Raw genomic sequence first — 20605 nt, forward strand, 5'->3', positions numbered from 1 at the left:
TTCATCAAAATGACCATATTACCCCTCTTCAATACTTGTTTTCTAGCTTACTAAGGAAAACATAATTCTAAATATGAATAATAATTTCACTGATAAAGCATAAAGTGGATAAAATTATTTGACTAGAAATTTGAGAACTTAAATTTTAAAATTTTAAATAAATTTCAAACCAAATTTGATGAATGTCGGACAATATATTCACCACGATTTAAAACCAAATAAAAGATAATTTTGGAATTCAATTTCTCAGTGAAAATCTTGTTTGGATTTAATTATTTTTAAAATTGCTTCACAATTTAAACTTTGTTTTCAAATTTTGCATCAAACAATTTTGTGAGTTCAATTTTATTATATTGTAAAACATTTTTCACATTGGTATTCATATTTTTGAAGTAGGTTGCACGTACTTGTAAGAGGGGCAATATAGTTATTTTAGAAAAAAAACACGGTCAACTAATGGAATCAGATACATAGTACCAAACAGAAACTCAAGAATGTGAAGGGATGAGATAAAATTTAAGGGCACGAAGGATTGAGAAAAACCCATGGACACATAAGGAATTTTCTCTGTACATATCAAACCAGAAGTTCACTCATGATAATTTAGGAGTAGAATCAAAAACCAAAAACTTGATTAAACTAAATGGATAAGATCATACAGGTTTAATTTTCAAAGCTGAAAATACAGTTGCTCAAAGTTTAATGTAAAACAACAATAGGATATAAAGGATTGTTTGTGCATTTCTTTATTCTGTTTTTGGATTTTAAATTTTTACATCATTTACCACCAATCTAATATCTTATCATATAATAGTTAGGCATGAATACATTTAAAACATTAATATCTTGGTCCACCTCATTCTTTCACAAAGCTCCTAGTAGTTAGGCCGCGTTCGGCTAGAGAGCTGATAAGTTAACTTATCCGGTGCGGAAAACATAGTAATAGATTAGTACATGATTAATTAATTATTAATTATTAAAAAATATAAAATAGATTAATATGATTTTCTAAAATAATTTTCCTATAGTAAATTTTTACAAAAAATACACCGTCTAGCAGTTTGGAAAGCGTGCATGCGAAAAACGAGGGAGGTTAGTTAACTTGTGCCCACCCACGAACGCGGCCTTAGTGTTATAGTTAGTTGCAAATATGCAACCCACACAGTCCTCTTCTCCCTTTTCTTCAATCTCTCTCCTCCAAGTCACCATAAATCTGTGGTGGCAACTCATGTAACATTCTTATAGTTTTTACGTGCTCTTAGGTAGGGGCGGAGCTAGAAAATCAGTTCGTCGGAGTCACCGGGGTCAGAACACACTAATGTTACTTAATTTTTAGTATCATCTTAGCTGCCTAAACAATATAATAATGAATTTTGTCAGAGGTCATCAAGGTCGGCTGACCCCAACGAATATACTGTAGCTCCGCACCTGCTCTTAGGCCTTAAGAGCAAAGTTGATTCTTCTTTTTTACCTTGTTGTTACAATAAAATTTTAATAATACAATACAATACAATAAAGTTATTTACAAATTACATTCGCCATACACAAGATATTAACAAGCTACATGCATGCTTGTATATACATGAGCAGACAACGCAACCATTTACAAAAAAAAAAAAGCAAAAGGATGATATCTAAATCCTATAGGTTGATTATTATGTTCATTAAAAGATGAAGTAATAATAAGGTTGTGCGTAGGCGGAGGTTGACGAGGTGGAGGAGCTAGAGCTCAAGAGGGACGTGATTTTTACTGGGAAATGTCCCGATGCTGATTGTAGACCCGAATGACCGGTACGTGGCTGGCCATGCCTCCCTCCTTCAAGCTGGCCACCATGGCGTCGGGCATGGCGAACAAGTGGATCTCCTTGAGATGCTTGAGCCGTTGGATGCCTTCTGGAACGGTGGTGAGGCTCCGGCAGGACCTGAGGGACATCTTGTGGATCATGGGCATGGCCGATCCCTCCACGCGGATGAGCTCGAGGTTGGTGAGGTGGTCGATCTCTAGTATCTGAAGGTTCGAGAATCCCTCGGTGAAGTGGAGCGTGACGCCGTCGTAGGCCTGGATAAGGGCGAGCTCGATCACGGGGAGGCACTGGAGGTGGACGATGGCGTCGCCTTTGAGGCTCGACCACCTGAGGCGTATGCGTTGGAGGTTGCGGAGGGAGAGCACCCAGCGTGGCAGCTCCGGCAGCGGGCCTCGGAGGTAGAGGCGCTCCAGCTTGCGGGGCGCCGGGTCCAGCGAGGCGAGGTTGAGGGGCTCGGTGATGTCGGAGGACGAGGCCGAGAGGGAGAGGAGCTCCGTCATCTTGGCGACGGAGGCGCAGAGGGTCCCGCCGTCGCCGGACCTCAGCTTGACGATGCCCAGCCGCTTGAGCTGCGTCAGCCGGGCGAGCTCGACCAGCGTGCCCTTGTCTCGTGTGGCCTCGACGTAGGTCAGCTTCTGGAGATCCCTCAGCTGGCCGATCCCCCGCGGCAGCGTGACGCCGAGCGCGTAGTAGTAGGGCGGGTGCTGGCCGGAGTAGTAGCGGTAGGCGAGGAGGTGGCGGATGCTGTCCATCCTGGTGATCCCGGCGGGGAGGTGCGAGACGTAGGTGCCCTTGAGGTCGAGGGTTTGCAGGTGGGTGAGCTTCCTGAGCGACTTGGGCAGCTTGCTGATCCTGGTGTTCCTCAGGCTGAGGTACCGGAGGCAGGAGCCGTCGGGGAGCTCCTCCGGCAGCCGGTCGACCGGCGCGCCCTCGAGGTCGAGCACCCTCAGCAGCTTGTACTCGGGGATGATGGCGAGCAGGGACGACGTGCTGGCGGCGCTCGCGCCCAGCATGAAGAGCGTACGGACGTGGCCGGCGCTGACGTCGCGGAGGAAGTCGTCTCTCTTGGTGTCGACGGTGGAGAGGCGGCGGACGTCGGCGCGCACCTTGCCGGCGTCCCTGGTGACGGAGGCGCCGAAGTTGTCCTCCTCGCACTTGTGGATGATGATCTCGCGGAGCATGTCGTGGACGCCACAGCTCCGCACCTTGCCGTAGTCGTAGTAGTCCGTCACCTGGACCAGGTTCCGGCGGATCAGCTCGTGGAGGTACGCCTCCGCGGTGTCCTCCAGCGTCCGGCCGTACTCCTTCTGGACGAAGCCCTCCGCCACCCACAGCCGGACCAGCGCCGTGCGCTTGGCGCAGTACGTCCTCGGGAAGAGGATAAAGTAGAGGAAGCACGCCTTGAGGCGGCTCGGCAAGTCGTTGTAGGCCAACCACAGGACGGCGGGGAGCGCCAGCTCGAGGTCCCTTGTCCGCCGGAGCTTGTCGAGCACGTCCTGCCAGGCCTCCGCGGTCTGCGGCCTGGTTGACATGAGCCCACCCATGGCGACGAGCAGGAGGGGCAGGCCGCGGCACTCCCGGACGATCTCTGCGGCGATCTCCTTCAGCTCTGGGTCCGGGGTGCACCCGACCCACCGGGACGCCTTGCGGAGGAAGAGCTGCAGCGAGCTGCCCTTGTCGAGCGGGGTGTGGACGAGCGTCTCCACTCTTGACGCCCACCGGCACTGCCGGCCTATGTCGATGACCCTTGTGGACACGATGATCCGGCTGCCCATGCCGCTGTCCGGCAACGCGACGCCCAGGTAGTCCCACACCTCGGAGCTCCACACGTCGTCGAGGACGACGAGGTACGCCTTGTCGCCGAGGTAGCGCCCCACCGTGTCGGCCAGCTGCATCTCGTCCATGGAGTCCACGTTGGCCGGCATCGCCTCCGGGCTCTCCAGGAAGACCTGCAGCATGATCCTGCGGAGGAGGTCGGCCGCCGTGGCGGTCGCGCCGACGGTCACCCAGGCGTGGCAGCGGAACCGGCCTCTCACCTGGGGCTCGTTGTACACGCTCCGCACGAGGGTGGTCTTTCCGACGCCGGCCTCGCCGACGACGGACATGACCTTGAGCTTCCCCTCGCCAGGGGCTCCGCCCACGCCCAGCAGCCACTTGGAAATCTCCGCCCGTCGCCGTTCGATGCCCAGCGCCTCCACCTCCTCGACGGAGAGAGGATCCAGCTGCCGGTCGTCCATCCTGTACCTCGTCGCGTTCGCCGGCGACTCCCTGTCGTCCAGGTTGGCAAGCAGCGATAGCCGCAGCTTGATGGCGTCGATGCGCGAGTTGAGGCGCTTGACCATCCGGCGGCGATCCAAGAAGAGCCTTATCGGCGAGCCGCCGCCGGAACTGGACCTGTCAAACATGTCCTCCACGTCGTGCCTGATCTCTGCCACCTGCTGCGCCCACGTCTTGGCGTTCGCCATGTCCGGGTCGTCGCTCAGCACCGTGCTCATCGACTTGAGCGGCTCCAAGGCACTGTCCATGCTCTTCCATGACATGCGGCGGAGGATGTCCTGCTCGTTGGCGAGCAAGGCGATCAGCCTCTTCTTCTTGTGGGGCTGCTGCACGGCCAGCTCCGCCATGCTTCCTCCTCCTCCTTTCCCCCCACCTGCACAGCACGCCGGTAACGCCGGTTGAACAAGCTTCCATAGGATTACGTGCCATAAATCGACAATTAAGAAAGGAGGAAGCTTTAATTTGTACCACTGGGTCTGGATGATTGGTCGCTGTCAATTGGAGAAATTACATCGCGGCGACGACGAAGGCGCTAAGGTGGGACGCGACGTGCAAGCAAGCTGCAGTTCGATCAGCAATGTACGTAAGAGAATTCATTATACTATTTACTCCTAATAGTTGTTTTTTCTTACAGTTTCAAAAAATTTTAAAAAAACTTGGCATTTTTCTGTTTCTTTATATACGAATTTTTCTGTCGTTTAAAGTGCCTTTGTCTACTGAAAATAACCTTTAAAATTTTACCAAAAATTTGTATTAAAACTTTTTTTTACTCTGAGATACTTTTTAAGTATGGTAAAAAGAACCCAAAATTGATACTTTGGGGTAGGTAGTATGTAAAATTACTTCAACAAAACGGTACTTATGAAGTAAAATTATCCTTGCATGTGCATCGAGTAAGGCAAGTAGATGCTTTATTTCTATTACTCACTAATTACTGATAGGTAGAATTATTGTACTATCTCAACAACAAGACAGACTCACGAAATGTGGCGGTATCGTCACCTCTCCTCATTAAAGACGTTTACATTTACACCCAACCTTTTTAAACCATATATAAAAATAAATTACACTTTTGACCCACATTTTATTACCTAAGTTCTAGTTCATACCATACTTAAACTTATATTTTTCATTTTATATCAGGTAAATTTATTATTGTTATCGCCATCGAACGATTTTTCTAATACACTTCAATGACTTCAAATGCATTAGCTTCGGTGCACCGGCAAACTATTAACTACGTGTAGTCCATATATTTGTCAAAAGGGATATTAAGTGTGGTCCAAACCATAATAAGTCCAAAGTGGAGAAATATGTTTAAGAGTGAAACTTAGTTAACAAAAGGTGGTCCAAAGTACAATTTACTCTCAATTATATAAGATGTCCTTTCAACAAACTCAAAATTTAAACTTTTCACTATCAATTAAACAAAAATACGTGTTTAGTGCTGTGTGCAACATCATTAGATTCATTTATAAAAATATATTTATATGAAGTTAATTTCGTAGTTGTTAATACTATATCATAAAAGAAATCAATAATCATGCTACAATGTTAGTCTAGACCATGTAAAGTTTATACGGTCGCGTTCGGCTCCTAGGATAACTTATCTAATCCTTTTTATTTTCCACGCGCATGCTTCCTAAACTGCTAAATGGTTTATTTTTTACAAAAATTTTTTGAAGAAAAGTTGTTTTAAAAAATCATATTAATATATTTTATATTTTTTTAAATAATTAATTAATCATATACTAATCTAATACTACGTTTTCCGCGTCGGATATCTAACCCTCCCACACTCACTCCTATATTGCATAATGGACAGAATACTTTTCACTATACAAAACACAGACTTGCACCCACATTATTTATGTTTTTTTATGGCTTATTAACTACAAAAAATATATAAAATCAACTTAAAAATTAAGTTTTAGCTTATAAGAAGAAGCGTAAGCATAAGAAAGAAAATGGTTTGCTTGTTTCATCTAATTAAAGCATTTTGTTGTATCTCTCATCATTATTTTGGTGGGGGTGTTTGAGAGCCGCCCAATGATACGAAAGGGATCCAAAAATTAACGACGCGTGGGAAAAAAATTGTCAATAAATGTAGAAGTCGGGTTTGCCATTATACAGTAATACTACTATATATATAATAGCTTAACATCCGTGCTTTGCTACGGATAAAACAAAATATATTATAATATTATCTGAAATAAATAAAAATGTAATTTCCATAAAATGTGTTAACTATATTTTTTTTCTTTAGAGAATATTCAACTTAACATGATTTTATATGCAGCTATTCTTTTGGATTTAATTATTTCTTAAGAGCATTTTTTCCATTCTTAAGGAGGTATCATGGGGTACATGTAAAATTTAGTACCTTCTATTTTACATAGAAAATAGTGATACCTTTGTATCTCTAGGATGATAAAATTGTTCGTTTCTTAGTATTAAGATTTTTAACGAGTAAATTCACAGTGAGAGAAGGCGGAGATGACAGATTTGCTGCGACAACCGCCGCCATCCTTTTAAAGAGTAGTACCTGATGCAGGTGATACCGTGCTCCCTATCCTCTTCCTTGATGACGAGATACAGAAACGAGGAGAATCTAGCAGCAGTGGACACCACCAAGTTCAAAGCCGCGAAGAGAAGTAGCTAGGCTACCTCCAGCTGGGCACCTTGAGATGAGGGAGTGAACCGGCTAGCCGGGTGGCCCGGGTGCTAATAAATATATATAGCAGAAGTGTCCTTGCTGCATGCGTCACTCTGGCCAACCGAAAGCTTCCACCGGTGGCCAATGCTGACACGAATAATTTCGTAATCCAAGTGCTAATGTAAACTGTACAGTACATGGTTCAGCTGAAAAAATATCACAGAAGATATCATCAGCTACGAATGCCGATATCACAAAAAATATATATTGTCCTCCCAAGTCAGGACTTCCATAGTTAACTTTAAAAATGGAGAAGTCAGAGGTTTGCGATAACGATGTGGGAGCAGGCATGTAAATTGCAAAGCGATGGGTGCATTAACGTGGGAAAGGATCCTGAACCTTAGGGGATATTCACTCGTCTCTGGCTTGCTATCCAAATCATCAAAAAATTTAAAAAAAATTATAAAGATAAATTAATATAAGATATATCACTACACAAACATGCAAGTTCATATATAACTTCTACAATCCATACCAAAAATAACAAATTAAACTTCTGAATAGTATACGTATAATCACAGTCATATTTGTTATTTTTGCTATGGATCATGGATTATAGAAGTCATATTTGAAGTTGCATGTTTATGTGTGTAGTGATATATTTTATATTAATCTATCTTCACAGTTTTTTTCAAATTTTTTGATAACTATTTGGATAGCATGCAATAAACGAGGAGATATTCCCTCGAGGGTTTAAAATTCACTCCCCATTAATGTAAGGGTTTCTTTGGTTCGGAGGAATTCTAGAGGAATTTGGGAGGAATTGAACTGTTTCCTCTTAAATTTCTGTGATTCGAAGAAGCCATAAGTGAAACACTGTTTTCGGAGAGTGCCTCCTCTCCGAAGAGAGTACTAAATATAGATAAAAGAAATTAATTACATAGTTAAAGGAGAAATCGTAAGACGAATTTTTAAGCCTAATTAGTTAATGATTAGCCGTAAGTGCTACGGTAACCTATATGTGCTAATGATAGATTAATTAGACTTAAAAGATTTGTTTTGTGGTTTCTATACGAGCTGTGAAATTTGTTTTTTCATTCGTATCCAAAAACTTTTTCTAACATTCATCAAACGTCCAATTTGATACTTACAAATTTTCTTTTATGAACTAAAACTGAAAGCAGACTTCAGAAACACACTCTCGCACTGAATTGTTGACAGCAATAATATAAAGAAGCAACAGTGCATATATCATGCAATCCAAGTCATGATCGACACAACCATCTCTGAGTTTCGTAATCATACAGGTCCGGTATGGTAAAAAGAGCCAGAAAAATAATGAAGTGATGCTATGAACCAACGACAGATCGTGCGAACCACGCCGCCGTTGCCTTCGAAGCACCGCCATCTCCCCGGCACTGAGCAGAGAATAGGAGGGAGCAGAGAGGAACCGCACGCCGCCGCCGCCTCCAGCCATCGTACGGCGAGCAGCCTCCGAAGCTTGGCGCTGCAGCTGCTGAAGCACGGCGGCGCCGCTGCCTCCGAAGCCGTGGTTTGCCGCAGTCGCCAGGGCAGCAAAAAAAGAGAGAAGGACGGAGCAGAGGGGAACCTGATGCGACCGCCGCCAAGCCGTGGATGGTGTGCCCACCGTCGTCGCCGTCGCCTGGAGCCCTCCATTGATCTCGATCCGTTTTTGGTAGTAAAAAATGAGAAAGGGTGTCCAGCTGGGCTGGAATTTTGACATTTTGGTTTTTTTTAAGAAACTTATTTTATAAATAGACATTAAAAAATGGATCTTTTTGACCGCGCTAACGTTATTGCGCCGTCGTCGTATATCCTGAAAGTCTGAAAGTCATCATGCCATAGTTACGTGGCCGGAGGACGGCGCTAATGATATTGGTGCCGTCCTATACAACGACGGCGTCAATGACATTGGCGTGATCAAAAAGATCATTTGTATAATAAATTTTTATAGGGGTATATTTATAAAATAAGTTAAAAAAAAGACTAAAATGCCAAAATTGCAGTCCAGCTGGGAGAGAGAAATTTGTTATTTTGCATTTTGCCATTGTCAAGGATGGGCATGTATTTCTCTAAAATGCTATTATCAAACTTTTTTTTTCTATTTTCTTCTTTTGCTACAAATTTAAAATTCTTTTCTCCTTTTTAATTTGATTCATGACCGTTTTGCCACTTGGCTAGTTGTATAGGTTGACTCGGGCTTTTTCCTCAGCATGGGCACTGGCTCGACCTCACGGTTTGGTGTGTTCAAATCATACCGTTGCAAAAGCTAATTAGTAATGCGGAAAACACTAAATATAATTAGTATATAATTAATTAAGTATTACTTATTAAAATTTGAAAAATAGATTTATTTGATGTTCTAAAATAGTTCCTATATAAAAAATTTTCACATGAAATATAGCTTAAAAAGTGTGCTAACAGAAACCCGAGAAAAAAATTAGGTGGCTGGGCTGAAACGAACGCAGCCACCGTATCTGCACCTCGCACCACATCGCTGGCCGCTCGTCGTAGTTGGCGTTCGCGCAGCTCAACCCAATGAGCAGCAAACGAAGCATCTCATCACGGTCAAACCCGCCAGATAGGCGCGAGCCGACGGGTCTTGTACACCGTCGCGAATGCGTCTTTGCCGATCACCCCGCTCGCATGAAATCCCCTGGTCACGGCGCATCCAGGCTCGAGTCAACCTATACTATACAGCCAGCCATAGGGGCAAAACCGTCACAAATAAAATAAAAAAAAAGAGAAAACCATTTTAAAGTTGGAGCATATGGAGGAAATGGAAAAAAAAAGAGCATGTCGTTTGATAATAACATTTTAGAGAAATCCAAATCTAAAATAACATAAGAGACAAAACTCATAGTTAATAATGACAAAATAATAAATTTCTCGCTATGCGATACCCTCACCTGCTCATGTGTGTCACATGTGAGTTGCAGCCGAGTTGGCACGGAGCCCATCAATCTTGGTGGATCAACTTAATCTAGTGTGAATAAAATATTCTCTACTAGTCCATCTAATCTCATCTAATCGACAAACCATACATCCATAAAAATTAGATGACTTTAACTTAATCCAGTAAATCCTTGCAACCAAATACATCTTTAATTAATCGGCTGGAACATTTGAAAAAAACGCAGCAGCCAAATATATCCTTAATTAATTGGCTGGAACATTTCGAAAGAACGCAGTAGGAAAAACGAGGAACCCCAAACAATTGATCAATAAAATTTTATATGCCTACTTTGAAATAGAGGATTTCTACGGGAATCAAACTAATTCCTTTTAAAATCATGCAAATTTTCTTGCATTCCAAACGAGACTGAGGATATGAGAAGCTGGAGCATGGGAGGCGGACAAAGGAACCATTCCCTCTGTTCAGAAGGCATATTAGCTTTTGGTATTGGATCTCCAATATTGAACTTCAGTTATGAATCTATTCCATGCTATATCATCAACAATTATGAATTTAGCATTATATCATAATACTTTCAAATATGACACCAACAGTACTACCTAGGCTATATTTGAATTCACTTAGAATTAGAATTATTGTAATATGGATTATTAGGTGAAACAAACAAATAGATTTTTCTGACAACTTATTATACTTAGAGCCCATATTACTATAATATGATAATATGATAAGCTCCTCGGTGAGTGTTTTTATTTAGATTATTATATGGCCAAATATCCATTATTATTGGGTACTTCATATTAATTACCCTCCTTGCCATCTATTACTTAAAAAAGTTAAGGCCATTTTATACTTTAGCCTTCTAAACTTCTAAACCTAGTAGTCACCTAGTAGTCTAGGTCGAATAATGCAAAGAATCAAACGACTCAGAAATTATTTGTTCTAGTCTATAATAATTAAGCTTAATAATTCAGATTACAATAATATTAGGTGGAAACAAACGTAACCTACTTGACACTGACCAAGTTCAGTTTAGGAACTAGCGCACCAAGGCTTGTGCTCGAAACATTCCAGATAGGGCTATAAACACTAATTGATTTGCCATACATTTACCATTTGCAACCTGATAACAACTGCATTTCCAAAATAATATCATTTTTGTCACATCTTATTTCCTCCAAAATAACTTTATTTTTAAGTGATATTACATTGGAGTGTATGAGAGTAGCGAACATATGCTTTGCAAATAGCTAAGGAGGTATTTGTTTTCAGGGGCTAAACTTTAACCCCTAGTCACATCGGATGTTTGAGCACTTATTATAAATGGTAAATATACACTTTTAATAAGACCCATCCATAATCTTGGATTAATTCACGAGACAAATCTAATGAGTCTAATTAATCCATGATTAGCCTATGTGATGCTACAGTAAACTTTTGTTAATTATGGATTAATTAGGCTTAAAAATTCGTCTCGTCGATTAGCTCTCATTTATGAAATTAGTTTTTTTATTAGTCTATATTTAATACTTCAAATTAGTGTCTAAACATTTGATGTGAAGCTAAACTTTTTAGCCCCATCTAAACAACCCATAAAGCGTGCGTCTCTGTGTGGTGGTGTCCTACTATTTTCTGCTTTTGTATTGGTACCCGTGAGATGAGGGGAAAATTGAGTTATTTTAGGTTTTAGGACAGAGAGAGTAAATATTAGGCAAAATTTGGTACAGGTCATCAAAAAACATGTAATTAGCCGGTGGGCATCTTAAGATCACGAACTTGTTGCAAGGCACCATAAAAAATGGTAATTAGCTGATAGACACTCTGACCATATTTTATTACTTTAGGAGTAAAACACGTGAGAAAACTATCAAAATACCTGACCATATTTTATTACTTTAGGAGTAAAACACGTGAGAAAACTATCAAAATACCAAGAATGTGCTCGATGGCCATCATGTTATCCCGAGAATTCTTAACAGTTTCAAAGCTAAAACTAATGAGCCTTTTTTGACTTATTAAGAGATAAATAAAATGACATATTTACAAATAAAAAATAATTTATGAAGAAAAAATGACGACCACCGAGGGCATTCTCGGCATTTTGATAATTTTCTCACGTGTTTTACTTTGAAAATAATAAAATAATGATCGGAGTGTCTACTAGCTAATTACCACTTTTTTGCGGTGCCCTGCAACAAATTCGCGATCTTACGGTGCCCACCAGCTAATTACGTGTTTTTTGGATGCCCTGTAGCAAATTTTGCCTAAATATTATGTTAACAAATTCAGTTGAACATGTACCTCATGTTGCTTCACATACAAGAGTAAAACAACTCATCTTTTCTTTTCTGCTTATATATGCTTATAAGCCAAAAATTTAAATTTTTAATCTTAAATTTAGAGTTGATTTTGACGATTTTTCACCAAAGTCTATAATTTATCATTGCCTTTTGCTTAACTTCCACAAGATATCATCATTGTCCGATTAGTCTCCACTACACTATACAATTATGTCATGATGAGCAAATTACCTCTAGGAAAAAACATCCAAAATTTGGACAAAAAATCCAAAACATCAAATTCTAATATAAGATTGTAAATATCCAAAATTTGGCTAAAAATTCAAAGCGAAAATTTGACTCTCCAAATCTAATTCTGCATCCCTATCTTTTCGCTTATGTATATAAGCCAAAACTTGAATTTTCAAACTTCAATTTAGAGTTGATTATGAGGTTTTTCACCAAAGTTTATTTTCCAGTTTTGTCTTTTAAATCACTAAATTATTTTTCATTTGCAAAAAGGGCATTTGACTTTTTTTTCATCAAACACCCAAACAATCACTTCCTGAATTATCAATGTTCCCATCAGATTTTGTTTTGTGGCGTTTACCAATTGAAGGAAAAAGAAGGCTATTTCTTCTCATACTGCTATAACATGTCACTGCAACGTTGAATTTACTTGAAGTGCGTTTGGATAGTGGGATTTGGATACGATTTCTTACATTTCACTGCAAGTTTGAACTACACATAAAAAAATTCACTTGGGGATATATCCCCATGGGGTCATCTTTTTGCTTGTTGAAGGAAAAGGCCAAACAAAATATTTGCAAACATAAAATAATTTCTGAATAAAACTTTTATATGTGTGTTCTTAGCGATCTAAAGGCCAAGACTGAAAAATAACTGTGATGAAAAACTCTCAAAATCAACTCCAAATTTAAGGTTAAAAATTTAAATTTTTTGGCTTATAATCATAAGCAAAAGCGAAAAAATGAGGTGCTAAACAACCATTTCTTGATTGTTAAAACCATTCATACATTGCATAAAAAAAATATAACATGGTACATATTGAAATGGAACGCTTTACATATACGCTATACAAATTGTCTACTTAAATGCATGTACCTTTTTAAATATCTCCTTGGCATCCTGGCATCATCATTTCCTTGCTGACCTGATAATGGTTTCAGTACTCCACTGTGCCATCCCTCCCTCTCTAATCCTAGTTAATATACTCATTCTAAATATTTTCTTGGTGGTAGACCACTGCTATATATGTTTAAGGAAAAGAAGGGATGGTTTTCACTTTTCAGGCTAGGGGGTATTCTAGACAGTGTTGTGGTTCGGAATGTGTTAATGCCATAATTTGGATAATTATCGTTGGAGATTAAACTGTGATTAAAGATCGAATCGAACAGAAAATAGAGCAATCGGATAGAAGACCAGGCAGAATACGAGTCGGATTCAGCCGATGAAGTATGGATTGGATAAAAAATAGAGTCCGATTGGGTCTAGAATGTTATAGATAGATTCGGGAATAATCAGAGTCCGTGTAATTTAATTTTATCTATTAGTTAGAGTTAGTTTAGATTTTTCCTTTATCTCTAAGAGAGTTAGAGTCTAATCGGGACTTGTGTGTTAGAGATAGAATCTAAATAGGAGTTTGTTATTTTTTTTATCTATTAGGAGTTGTATGTCGTGTCGAACACGGCCTAGCCTCCACCCGAGGGTATAAATATGTATTCCCGGGGTCATTGTAAAAGATCTACTTCTCAATCAATAGATCAGTTACTCTCGGCGCATCACCACCCTCCTAACCGAGGTTTCAACTCCGGCGGATTTTGGCACCTGACGCAGGGCTGCATCGTCTCGATTTCCGGCGGAGGGGTATGCCCTACGTTTCGCCGGCCAAGGTAATCGTATTGGCTTGATTAGAACTGTCTTGGTTCGGTTCGATCTTCTAATCTGGTTGTGCGATTGCTAGTTATCGTATCAATTTTGGCTTGAGTTACTTCGGTACCTTGAGTTGATCTGGTCGACCACTTTGGGTGATCTACGTTGGTTTGATATTTTCTATTTGACATATTCAATCTAATATTGTCTCGGTTCAGTCCGATCTAGTAGATTACATTTGTCAGATAGTTTGTATCAGATTGATGTATTTTGCTCATCGTTTTATCGGAGTACTAGCTGGTAAGTTATCAGTCATCGGCTCGTTGGCTTGATAGCGATCTAGATCTGTTTAGTATCTAGCTTGACATTGCTAGGCGTAATCTTAAACTGTCTTGGTTGGGTCCGATCTTCTATGATTATTCCCAGTAAGCTAAGTTATATATTTTATAGATCTCGATTGATTGTCCGCCGTTTATAGCCGATGATCTTTACCGATCTACATGTTTATCATATTTACATTAATAAAGTAGCCGATTGACTTAGCGCATTACTTTTATACCAATCGGCTTGATTTAGTTAGATCGGTAGTTATTTATGTTGCATCGGCTTATGAGAATTACATTCAAGTTGGGTTTAGCCGAACGTAACACATGATTTATTATTTATTCCAAATAATTTGTCGGCTTATTTATTAGCCTTATCGATCTTCATGTTTGCTATAATTATATCATGCTCGACTACAAATTGTCTGGGTTAAGTCCGATCTATGTATGTTTGGTTTGATCTGGTTATAGAGGCTTGTCCGACTGACAAAGATTAATACGTAACTTGGCGGATTATGTTGGTCTAATATTTAGTACAAGTCTATTTCTATCAAGTTTCTAGCCGACCCAAGCTTTTTATAGCCGATCGTTTATCCTATCGGCTAACCGTTGCAACATCAACAACATCTGATCGGTTGAATTATTAGTTACCTATCGGCTCGATAGCCGATTGGATTGTTTTATTCTTCATCTTGTTAGTTGCAGGATCAAATTGACTGGCACGCCCGCACATTCTAAGAAGTTAAGTCCTGCACTGGAGCATTCTAAGAAACAACTCTCAGGCCTTCGTATGTGACACGTTATCACGATCACAGTTTGACGTCAACAGAATGTGAATTAAATAGTTGTGAAAATTCAGGGATGTAATCTGGATTTCCCTCCTAAGGCATTTTCGGTTAGTTGTGATTTAATTCCTAAGAGGAATCTATCCCGAGAGGGATTAGGTGAAGCCCTCCCATGACAACTAATCCCTGTGGGGTTTGAATCTCTAACTTTTCCATAATCCCTTTCATAAAAATATCCGTTCGTTTTGACAGGGATTTACAAAAAGTAGCAGGTTGGGGTTTTACACATTATCACACAAGATGACGAAATTTTTTCCACACCACCAATGGAGAGGATTAATTCCTCGGTCAAGATAATAGAAAAATCTCATGATGGCTTGGGCTAGAACCCCAACTGAGCTTAACCAAACAACAATTTTTCTGTGAGCTAAGATTTATTCCGCAGAGGAGAAATCCACGGGGTTTGTGGCTCAATCCCCCTCCAACCGAACAAGGCCTAAAGAATATCATTTCAAATTCATTCTTTAACCGGTAAGCAACGCACAAAAGCGACTAAAGTCACATGGAAAAAAGGTTTTCTTTTTACGCAGAGAGTAGTGGTATGCTTACTAAAGAGAGTCGAAAAATCACCATGATTCAACATAAAACATTGCCTCAGGCATTTTAATTTGGACTCCATAGGCAACGTTTGGATGCACTACAAGCTATTCTTGATTTCTGGCAACTTTCAATTTAGACAGATAAGAAATCCACCAATAAGGCAATGGCAGCTCACAGCTTTACATGACTGACTTGGAAAATGAGTTCCCAAGAACACATGACTCCACACCCACATCTGCACAAGAGTATAATTACATGCAGGTTAAGCAAGACGAAACAATGGTCACTTGAGTTGACTAAGTAAAACAATATTGTTCAGTTTAAAATTTAGACCGAAGAAAAGATCATGGTCTTCCTTTAATTATTTCCTCTTAAACAGCTGCCATAGAAATTGTGCTGTGATGTCCTATAAGATCTTTGAAGTTTCTTTCAGGTACAGAATGGAGCATGAATACTGGTTATACATCAAAGGTTGTGTTGTTTTATAGATGAAGGACCAAAGATGAAAGATTATCTGATTTTTATGATAGTTATTTAATGGTGTGAATGATGAACTTAACTATTATAAAGTTGAAAATATATCTTAGAAATGTGAGACGATGACTTCTATATAAAAACTTTTTATAAAAATATATGGTTTAGTAGTTAGGAAAATATTCACACAAAAATCGAGAAAAATGCCAAAGAAAACCTACGTAGAAGAACACAACCAAAGTACTAGTATCATAGATGTGACAAGAATACCGACATTTTGTTCTCTCTTAAATACTTCATATGATTGTCATGAGCTGCATCATCATCATTCGTTATAATACTGCATCTATTCACCTCCGTGGAAATAATGGTGATAAAAGGCTTACAAAATTTAGTTAACCAAACAAACTAACATTCTCTAGAATCTCTACTAAAACCGTCAGCCCTAAATTAATTGCAGATATAGTAATTTCACAATCATGTGATAGCTGGTCAACTTTGTGAGGGTAAATGAACGACATTAATATTTGTTGGGAAGGATAGAAAAGCAAGTAACCTCGTTGACATCCTGTAAACAACTAAACAAGACATGCACATTGAGGAGCTTGAAAAGGCAAGAAACTTTCATGGAGTTGCCTCAATTGATTATTTTTTCTCTGACGCGCAAAAGGTTTGCACGTCAATATATTAGGTTGCGTCAATTGATCATGTTTGAAGCATTCAATTACGTAATTTATTGCCTTGAAAACGAAATTACTTCTGAAACGTTGACAGTAACCTGCATTTTGTTGTTTTCATTGTAGCTGTTTGGCTGAAGATTAAAATAAATCAACCAACAATTTGCTCATACTGATAAAGAAATTAACCAATGGTTTGCTGATACTTTGTTCTAAACCTCAGAAACAAGGAGGGGATGTTATTCTCGTTCAAATCATTGTTTACAGAGGGAAGAACCGAAGAAGGTAGCAGTGTTGCACCTGTTCTTTACTTGAGCAACAAATTCTGATACCATGAATTGATCAACCAGCCAATCTGTCACAAAGACAAGAATTGTACTTTGTTTGATACTTATCACAATCAAAAGACATCTGAAGTAGAGTGCTCTGCAACAGATTCTTTCACTAGCTACACCATTTCAGTAGTTTGGAAGACAGCAACATGGAAGATGCAGTCGCGAGAGGAGCGGTGTCAGGATTAATAAAGCCCGTGCTCAACACATTTCTGTATTGGATTCAACTGGTGAGAGGCAAGCATACAACTACCGAAGACATAAAAAAAGAGGCAGCCATCCTGGAAGGAGCAATTTGGGATACATACAACTGGAATGGCATTCGCTTGCGCAGGGTCAGGGAGGCAAAAGGTCAGGCAGAAGACTTGCATGACAGAATCAGTGCAATTCTCGATGATGCACAGAGGCTTTCAAGGTATGATCATTCAAGTAACCCACTCAGATTTATCCTTAGGTATGGCCACAACATATGGCACACTCGTTCTCTATGGAAAACAGCTAACAAGATTGTCAAGCTCCGTGGACAGATTACTCCGTTACTGAATGAACTCAGGATTGCAATGACTATTGATGGAGGCCCTGCAGCGAGGGATGGTATATTAGGCAACAATGTTGCATCTGTCCACCATAAAGCTGATTTTGTTGGCATGGCGAGGCCGTTAAAGTATCTATTCAAATATTTGATGAACGGAGTGAATAGGAGAGAAGTAGTCATTGTGGTTGGGGAGAATGGAGCAGGAAAAAGTACACTCGTTCGTCATGTCTATGAAGACATCAGGGTGAAGGAACATTTCAACTGCCATGCATGGGTTCCCATAGATGCTTCATTCAACGCAAAGGACATATTGCGATGCATCATCAGAAGATTGTACGAAGAGGCTAACAAAAGTACAACAGCACTCGACGAATTGGATGTTGATATGCTTGGATCTCGTATAAGGCGATTTCTGGAGAAGGCACACCAGAGGTATGTTATTGTTTTGGATGACATATCCACGAGACCGCAACTCCAAACCATTTTAGACCTTGCGATCCCAGATGAAAACTGCAACAACTTTGGAAGAATCATAGTCACATCAAGAAATGTAGATGTTGCTGAAGCCTGTACCCATGCACACAAGATTGATGTTGAACAACTCTCTGAAACGGAAGTTTGGGAGCTCTTCTGCAAGAAGGCATCTCCATCAATGGATATCCCTCTTGTAACTCGCAGAAGAATCATCACCCTATGTGCTGGCTTACCTTTGGCAACAGTTTTACTTGGAGGCCTACTATCCAAAATTGCGTGTAACCAATGGAACCTTGTTATTAGTGAGTTGCAACAACATGGCTACCAAATAATGTTAGGGGAGAGCATCAATGACGTGTCTGCTATGCCTCAGATAGATATTAATGTGGAGAGGTGCTTAATGTACTTTAGCATCTTCCCAAAAGGTTCTGAAATTACGCACAATACATTGGTCCGACTTTGGATAGCTGAAGGTTTCATACATGTTCGGGGAGGAATGACACAAGAGGCTACTGCAACAAGTTACCTCAGTGCTCTGATTGAACGCAACATCGTTCAAGTTGCAGAGCATTATCACAATGGCATGCCAAAGAGTTACAACCTTAATGGGCCCATACATGACGAGATAAAGAGGATGGCAGAGGAAGTAAACTTCTGTGCAACATTGCAAACCCTGAGCAACTCACCAGACAAGATTAGAGGTCTGTCAGGTCAGGTCACGGTAAGAGAACTTCCAGAGAATGTGCGTTTACCCAACCTTCTATCCCTGTTCATCTCAGACAGAACATCTCATGTATGCAAGCTCTTGCACAACGCTAAATCACTGAAAGTACTGAGTCTGACAGAAGAATCGGTTCAAGCATTCCCAAAAGAAATCAGCAAGCTGACTCATTTGAGGTACCTCAACTTGGGCAACAATACCAGGATAAGCAAGCTCCCAAAATCTATCGGGGTTCTGATAAACCTACAAAGCCTGATCCTGAAAGGCACCCTAGTGTCACGATTGCCGAAAGCAATATCAAAATTAAGACAACTTCAGCATCTTGTAGCATACCGATATGATGTAGAGAAAAGACCTGATCGGAAGCCGTATATTATCCATGGTGTGGAAGTGCAAAACGGAATTGGAAAACTGAAAGAGCTGAAAACTCTCTCAGTCATTAATGTGGATAAAGACAGAAGCACAATAAAGGAACTCCAAAAATTAACGAATTTGAAACGATTGGGGATTGTCAATCTCAAAGGAAATGATGGACCAGATTTATGCACAGCAGTTGCAGGGATGAATCAGCTTTCCTCCATTTCATTGGGATCATCAGATAATGAGCCTATTAACCTTCAGAACTTGACCTTGCCGAATCTTGAGAGATTGTACTTGAGGGGAAGGCTAAATGTGAGTCAGAATTTCTTCCCATCTCTTGAGTCCCTTGTAAGATTACGCTTAATAGGGTCAGGCTTGGAGAGCAATTCATTCCATCAGCTCCAACAGCTGCCAAATCTCGCTGAACTTGCCTTGATCCAAGCACTTGAGACAGAAGAGATAAACCTCCTACAGGATGGGTTTCCCAATCTGAAGATCTTAGATCTGGATCAACTAAATAACTTGGTTAATATGACGGTACATGGATCTCTGAAAAATCTATGCAAACTGATTATAAGGAACTGCAATAGACTTGAATCGGTCCCTCTGGGAATTGAGTGTCTAAAAAAACTCAAAGAGCTCCATCTATTTGATATGCCAGAATGTTTTCTTCAGAAGCTAGAAAAAGGGAATGAGCACTACAAAAGTATACAGCACATTGGGGTCATACGCTATTACAGAGAAGGATGCCCACAAGTGCGCACAAATAGTAATACAGATTCAACAAGGTAATTTTATTATTCCATCGATTAGAAATAGTAATACAAATCGTTTCGGACATCGATGTGACCTTCTATATGCAACTTTAACAACTAACTTTATTGTAATATATTAAGATTATAATGATGTCTGTGAGATTACATCCCAGAAATCTACAAATCTGATTTTTCATGTGTTCATTTTTTTAACAATTGGTATTATGTTTAAAAGTTTGAATGCATATGCCCAAAATGGCATGTATTTGTGACCAGAGGCAATATACTTTTAGGATAAGTTTTGTTCATGTACGAGATGGGCTAGATTGTAGGATGGGTTAGTTCTATTTTTCTGTTTGGTTGGATGAATGGATTGGACCCTGTTTTTTGTTTGAGATTTTTTACTATCGTTAAAAAAATACCTCAACGTAACACCTTTTTTTGTGTAAAAAGTGTGGTACCTTAAGTCTTAAGGTACACTTTACCTTGAGGTACCAAAAAATTATGCTAAGAGTTTTTTTATCATCCTTGAGAAAGTATCTCAAGGTACCATATTTTTTATTATTTAGTGTAAAATATGTGGTACCTTGAGGTATCAAAAATTTGTACTAAAATTCTTGGTACCTTGAGGTACTTTTCAAGGATGATAAAAAAACTCTTATACTAAAATTCTTGGTACCTTGAGGTACTTTTCAAAGATGGTAAAAAATCTCTTTTTGTT

At 40.1% G+C, this 20605-nt stretch overlaps 2 protein-coding genes across 2 annotated transcripts; one reads left to right on the forward strand and one right to left on the reverse strand.

Moving 5' to 3' along the window:
• Window positions 1–1426: 1426 nt before the first annotated feature.
• On the reverse strand, window positions 1427–4429 carry LOC102699427 (disease resistance protein RPM1-like). Its single transcript, XM_040527162.1, has one exon. The coding sequence runs from the start codon at window positions 4427–4429 to the stop codon at window positions 1748–1750; it is 2682 nt and encodes an 893-aa protein (XP_040383096.1). The 3' UTR covers window positions 1427–1747.
• Window positions 4430–17188: 12759 nt separating this feature from the next.
• Window positions 17189–19921, forward strand: LOC102699709 (disease resistance protein RPM1-like). The gene has a single exon (XM_006660078.1). It carries the CDS (start codon window positions 17189–17191, stop codon window positions 19919–19921), a length of 2733 nt encoding a protein of 910 aa, XP_006660141.1.
• Window positions 19922–20605: the final 684 nt, after the last annotated feature.

Source organism: Oryza brachyantha, chromosome 8 (genome assembly GCF_000231095.2).
Source record: "Oryza brachyantha chromosome 8, ObraRS2, whole genome shotgun sequence".
NCBI lineage: Eukaryota > Viridiplantae > Streptophyta > Magnoliopsida > Poales > Poaceae > Oryza > Oryza brachyantha.